The sequence below is a fragment of the Rhizophagus irregularis genome, chromosome 17 (genome assembly GCF_026210795.1).
Source record: "Rhizophagus irregularis chromosome 17, complete sequence".
NCBI lineage: Eukaryota > Fungi > Glomeromycota > Glomeromycetes > Glomerales > Glomeraceae > Rhizophagus > Rhizophagus irregularis.
In genome coordinates, this window is record NC_089445.1 from 978,116 (window position 1) to 985,603 (window position 7,488).

At 26.7% G+C, this 7,488-nt stretch overlaps 1 protein-coding gene across 1 annotated transcript; it reads left to right on the forward strand.

Annotated features, from left to right (window-relative positions):
* Window positions 1-2,061: 2,061 nt before the first annotated feature.
* OCT59_008944 (uncharacterized protein) lies at window positions 2,062-2,827 on the forward strand (the record flags this gene model as incomplete). Its single annotated transcript, XM_066133214.1, has 4 exons — window positions 2,062-2,151; window positions 2,228-2,389; window positions 2,546-2,622; window positions 2,728-2,827. 4 exons carry the CDS (start codon window positions 2,062-2,064, stop codon window positions 2,825-2,827), a joined length of 429 nt encoding a protein of 142 aa, XP_065999678.1.
* Between the last annotated feature and the right edge of the window lie 4,661 nt (window positions 2,828-7,488).

The following is a 7,488-nucleotide window of genomic DNA, read 5'->3' on the forward strand; positions in this document are numbered from 1 at the left end:
AGTTATAGAACCATTTTATCAAATTGGGATTGATGTAGTGGGACCATTACCAGTAACAAAGAGAAATAATAGATATATAGTTACAGCGATGGATTATTTTACAAAATGGCCTGAAGCAAAGGCATTGGAAACAGCAGATGCTAAGGAAATTGCAAGATTTATTTATGAAGATATAATATGTAGGCATGGATGTCCAAAGAAGATATTGAGTGATAGAGGAAGTCATTTCAATAATAAATTAGTGAAATCATTAATGGAGGAATTTCAGATAAAACATAACTTTTCGACGCCTTATCATCCAAAAACTAATGGGTTAATTGAAAGATTTAATAAGACATTATGTGAATCATTAGCAAAGTTAAGTAATATCGAAGATTGGGATTTGAAAGTACCAGGAGTATTGTTTGCGTATCGAACTAAAAGGAATGATTCAACGAAAATGGAACCAGGATATTTAATATATGGGAGACAAATGAAGACATTATTAGATTTAGAAGATAAGGAAATTACCATGGCAGAGAGAGTTAATGGGTTGATCGAAGGATTACCAAACATTAGGAATCAAGCTAAAGAAAATGTCAGGAAATCTCAGGAAAAACAAAAATCGTACCATGATAAAAAGAATAGAATAAAGCAGAAATTACAAATTGGAGATAAAGTACTATATTATGACGCAGCAAAAGAGAAACAATGGTCTGGAAAGTTAGAAGAAAAATGGAAAGGACCTTATTATGTACATGAGATAATTTCTAAAGGATCATACAGAATTAAAACTATGGAAGGGAAGATATTGAAAACACCAGTAAATGGTGAATTACTGAAAGAATATATTGATAGGACAAATTTTGAAGTAATAGTTCGAATTTGATGGGACTCAAATTTTAGGTGGGGGGCAAACTGTAGCCATAGATACTGGAGTAATCGCATAATATGGAGGAATAATATGGAATAAAAGATCAAACGATAGAAAGTCACATGATGGGATAAAATTAACCGGAAAGGATAAACTTTTAGGAGAAGGAATGATCTACATGATGTAATGTTTATTAAATGATTAACGAAGAACCAATAGATCAAGTGGGGAGTTGATCGATGTGGCTTAGCAACCAGTTTATCAAGTTCAACAATAGGAACAATTAGGAGGAGTAATCATAAGCCACAAATGGTAAATCATATAAAAAGGAAGGATAGCGAATTAAAGGAACAAAAAAAGATAGGAACATGTAAAATATTGATGAACTGCAGCCGCAGTAGAAGAATAGCTGACGAGACGCAGTAGAAAAGATAGCACAGCCACAAAAGATGGATCTTTGCGATACAATATTTGAAAGATTATTTTATTTTAAAGAAAAGATAGCACAGCCACAAAAGATGGATCTTTACGATATAATATTTGAAAGATTATTTTATTTTAAAGAAAAGATAGCACAGCCACAAAAGATGGATTATATCTTTACGACATAATATGCGAAAGATTATTTTAAAGAAAAGATAGCATATTAAAATAGTATAACATATTAGAAAAGATAACATATAAAATAGCATATAAGATAGCGCATAAAAGATAACATATAAAATATTAGAAAGAAATAAGAAGTAGGAAAAGAAAGAATAAGAAAGTTGGTTTAAATAGGAGCGGAATGGGAAGTGAATTCCACAGTCGTCAGATACGATGTAAAACTTTAAGTAAATTAGTTAATTGTGAATTTTATGAAGAATAAATAAAATACCCTTTATATGAAAATTAATTGTTTCGATTGTTTTTGTTACTATTTTCTTATGATGAAAAAGTAATTTTGTTTAATTAATTGTTAGTAAAGCATAATGTTATTTTAAAGGTAATAGGTTCGCCCTAAACTTTACTGTAATGTTCGCTTAATTAATTTTAATTGGACAAATTCATGGTGAATTTAATGTCATAACAAGAATTATGAAATGAATAAAATATAAACTTTTGTAAAGAGAACTATCGTATTTTGGAAGAAGATAATGGATGAAATATCGTGGCGAGAGCTATCGCAATTTGAAAGTTAAGTAGTAATAAAACTAAACCAAGCAAGAATGTTAATGTTTCGTGGAGAACGCATATACGTTAAAGCAGGGAAGCTTGTTTACCGCCGGGTGGCAGACGGGGGTGACAGCGTACAAAATGTAAAATTGTTGAATTTTTTCCTTTATCATCATGTTAATAATTTATGCTAATTTTCTTATATATTTATCATTTAAGAAAAAATTGCGTCAAATTAAGGCTGCAAAGGATCTTTATAGGAAAAGTGACGAAAGAATAATTGGTTATGAAAAATGCCAATTATTAAAAATATTGGCAAATCGATTTTACCACTCGCTGGAAATCAGTGAGTCAGATGAAGAGAATCCAGATAAGACGATCGTATGCATCTATGATTATTCTTGGCGATCACAAGAGGTTTATACTTCAATATTTATTATACTTTGATATTTATTATACTTTGATATTTATACTTTGATATTTATACTTCGATATATCACTCTCGTTCCTTTCTTTATTTTATATTGTCTTTTTTAGCTAAAAAATTTACTTCGAAACGTCATTGACTCACATTCGGCAGATATTCAAACGGCAAAATTACAACGACCTCGCCAGTATGATGATGAAGTTCAATACTTCGACCGAATGCACCCTGAAGATGCTTCACAATAGTCATATGTCGAGTAAGAGGATTTTATATATGATACGGAAATCGATAGTAGAAGTGGTTTCGACGAAGATGAAGACTATGGTGAAGAAACAGAAGAGGTGTTAATCGATAGTCAAAAAAGTGCAGCTGGTGATGATTTAGCTAAATGAAGCGGGACTATTGATTACATTTATTTTAAATTTTTTTTTTCATGTATTATTCGTAAATATTTCTGATAATTAATATATAACGATAATATATAATAATTTTTCGAATTTAGTATGATTTACAGTCGACTCTGGTTATAACGAACTTGTTTGTACCGAAACCTCGCTATACCGAATCATAATTTCCAGAACCGATTTTTTATAAATAATTTCACTGGATATAATGAACTTTTATAATAAAACACTATATAACGCATCCGAACCAAACTTAACCAGCCCCTATATATCAGCTATATAATAACTTTATACTTTCTATAACGAACGGTCATGTGACTATATAGTAGTCCAGGCCAATTTTATAGTGCTGGCCAGAATTACTAGTAATTTTTTCGAAAATTTATGTTAAAAGAAATTATAATTTTGGCCAGCATTACAAATTTGGCCTAAATTACCTATAAAGAAAACTAGTTCGGTATATTATATAACGAATTCATTATATACCGAACTAAACCTCCTGGAACGGAAGGTTCGTTATATCCAGAGTTGACTGTAGTTCTGATTTATGTCCGATTTAAGTTTTGAAGTACATCTGATTGACTGTCCGAATTTAGTATGATTTAGTTCTGATTTATGTCTGATTTAAATTTCGAAGTACATCTGATTGACTGTCTGAATTTAGTATGATTTAGTTTTGATTTATGTCTGATTTAAGTTCTGAAGTACATCTGATTGGCAGTCAATCAGATAATAATCAGAATATATTTTTTTTGTAAAAATCGGATATATTTCGGCCGTAATTTGACCTAAAATTGGATATCCGATTTTTAGCCGATTTGCCTTATTTCGACTAGTGAATAAGATTTCAAATAAAAGAATCATGACTAATTTGAACTACCCCAGTAGTACTGACAAAAATTTAGCAATTAAGTGACTAATTTTGTGGATCATTCCTAAAAATAGTAAGCAGATTTAACAAAAAAATAAAAAATAAAAATAAAATACAATATAAATGCTATACATTTTTTAAACTTATAAAGTATGTGTATTTTTGAACACTCTACAAATTTATCTAAACGAGAAAAATACGTTTTAAATATAAATTTGACTTTTTATATGATAATTCATAAATAATTAATTTTACAAAAATCTGTATTCAAAACTTACCTTTATTGCCTAAGTAAACTTGCAAAACAAGCAATTTTAAATATAATATATAAATTCTAAAAATGTCTGTACTGTAGTAAGTTTTATTTAAAAAAAATAATAATAATAATAATTTTTTCATTAAATTTGCTTACCATTTTTGGAAATAATTGATAAAATTGGTCACGTGATCACTAAATTTTTATCAGTGCTAAAGTTGCTTGTTAAAATTAGTGAATTTCGTTATGTTAAAATTGTCGAAATTATTTTTCTATTTCGTCATTTGCATTTTGGTCAATTTTAATAATAGAATAATTTCGTCATTTTATCATGTCAAAATGTTAAAATTGTTTTTACCATTTCAACAATAGCCTTTTTATTTTCAGCAAGTAACTTTAGTCAGTGCCACTGGGATAGTTACTAATTTGCTGATTACTATGCCATGTGATTAATTCATTTTTCTGCACAATTTTAATACCATGTCCAGACTCTACCATCAGAAAAATAATACATTTTTGCATGTGCATTTTATTTGTAATTATTTTCCCAAATTCTTGTTATGCTTATCTGGCTAAAGAAAAAAGCTGAAATCTGATTGGCCAATTATCTTGTGATTTATAGAAATTCACCAGACTCCTGGAACTCTCCTAGAACTATCAAGGAATTGGCAGAGAACTAAAGAGATCATATGTAATACAAATTTTAGCTGTGCATTATTTAGCTATCTATGGTGATCAGGTCTAATTTAACTGAATCATAACGTCAGAAAAAATGAATCTAGTATTCATCTGAACTATCAAATAAAATTAAATATGGTTTTATTATAGTATAATATTTATTGGGAAATTTTTTGGAGTGCAGATCTGTAGAGAACATTTCTGCATAGATTTGCGACCCTGTTAGCAGTCTTTAGAAAAAAAATCTAATAAAAACTACGCAGAATTTTAAGAAAATAGAATTCTGCGAACTTCAGCTAGAGTGAAGAACTGCGCAAATCTGTAAGATAGAAATCTGTGCAGTTCTGCGACTTTACTGCAGTGCTGTGCAAAAAATAAATTGCAAAAATTTTCAATTTATAATATATTATTTTAACTATTACTGTTTAATGTTTATTAACACCAATTAATTTATTTTATTGGAATTAAAAGTATTTACAAATTAAAGATTATAATAATTTACTATACTATTTTTAATTATTTTAATAAATGCATTAATAGCCAAAGTTCTTTTTATTTTTAATTAATGTTGTTAATAGTTTGGATATTATTCCAGTTGGTTTGATTCTAACAAACAACTAGTAAACTGAAATACATATTTACTGGAGAAAAAATTTGAAATGTTAGTAATATTTTCTTAAAAATAAAATAATATTAAAGGCAAATACCTTTGAAATTTCTTAGCCAAACTGTGCAAAGCCTAAAAGAAATAAAAAATGAATGTTAACAAAATTTGTTAAAAAAAAAATAAAAAATAAAAATTTTGAAGTTGTTACCTTCAAAATACTTGATGTGAGAACTGAAACCTAAAAAATCAAGAAAACAGAATATTAGTTAATTTTCGTTAAATAAAAAAAAATAAAATAAAATTAAAGAATTTCAAAGATTTATCTTCAAAATTTGCATTCGTCTGAAAAGCTGTAAACTCACAACAAAACCTATAAAAAATTACAAATAAAATGTTAGTCAACATTTTACTAAATAAAATTAATAAAAAACTTTCAGACATTATACTTTTGAAATAATGTTTGAGATAGTAATTCCAGTATTCTGAACCTACAAAAAATTAGAACGAACATTAGTTATTGTTCATTAAATAAAAAATAAAAAAAATTAAGAATTTCAAAGTTTTACCTTCAAAATTCTGTTTGGAGAGTCAAAACCCTAGAAAGCTGAAATGTTAGTAATGTTTCGCTAAAATAAAACAAAAAAAAATAAAAGTATACCTTTAAAATTCTTTTCAGAAAGTATCCAGAACAATGAAGACTTACAAAAAAGAGAAACGTTAGTAAACATTTTGCTAAATAAAAAATATAAAAGAAAGAATTTTGAAGGAATTTTACTTTTGAAATTCCATCCAGGAGCTGTAAAGCCAAAACCTACAAAAATAAAATGAAACATTAGTAAATGTTTCATTAAATAAAACTAAAAAAAATAAAAAAAATTAGTATTTCAGAATGAAATGTTAGTTAACATTTCATTATTGCCGTTATTACTGGCATCTGCCACATACTGATAGACGAAATCCTAACATTTATAAATATATATCTCCTTGCTTGATTTAAATTTTATCATTTTAATTTATTCAAAATCTCAAACTGCAATAATTTCCCTTAATGCTTTCATAACTTCCTTATTTTGTTTTATTAATTTTATTTTAAATATTAATTTTATTAATTATTAAACGTTTTCTAATATGAAACCATATTAGTAACTCTATATTAACAACTAATACAATTTTTAATAACCATTAATTATTCCAGTTCCAATCTGAAAATTGGTTTTTAACCATTAATAATTCCAACTCCAATCCGAAGATTGGTAAAGTTCAATCAACTCCAAAACCTTGATCTTAAATATCTTTTCAAGTTACATTAATAAATTGATTATCTCTCGATTATCCATCTAAAACTTAACATTTTCCATTGCAATTTATCATTTTCCATTACAATTTATCATTGTCCATGACTTTGTCTAAACTGTCCATAATTGTTATTGTCCATAAATTGTCCATTCCATAAATTAAACTGTCAAAGTCCTCCTAATATTATATCATTTCATTAACGTGATAATAATCTATTTATACTAAATTAATAATAACTAATCTAATAATATAAATAATTATAAATAACTGAACTATAAATAAATATTACTATAAATAACTAACTATTGTACAACTATAATAATGTATTTTCTAATTATTTCGGTTAAATATTCTTTCATCAGCTGAATGTTTATTCATATTCCATTCGGTATATTATTTATCCTTCAGGTAATTATTCTTCTGATCACATGATTATCTTGATATCTAAAGTTACACCATTTTCAAAATGGTTGAAATTCAATAATTTATATAAGGTGATGACAAAAACACACAAAAAAAACACAAAAAATTATATAAAAAAACACACTCAAAAAACACATATAATGTATATCATGTAATACAAGATTACAAATCTTAAGTTTTTTTTTGCGCTAAAAGCCTTTAAAAGATTGGAATTGACGCCAAGCCACAAATGATTTGTAATCACGTAACCAAAATAATATTTAATTGACGTTCGTTTTTTATTTATTTTTATATAAAATTTAAAGGCTATATACAAAATGAATAATACAAGTTAATAAAGAATTCAAATATGTTATTTAGGTTAAATTTTAACTATATTTACCCACACCAACTATAGTTTATTACGCTAAATTTCACTTAAATAGCATTCAAGATAAAAAAGATTAATCAATTAAATAAATTTTATTAAAACAAAATCCCATAATATGACATAACAATAAATAAATAAACTTTGTAGC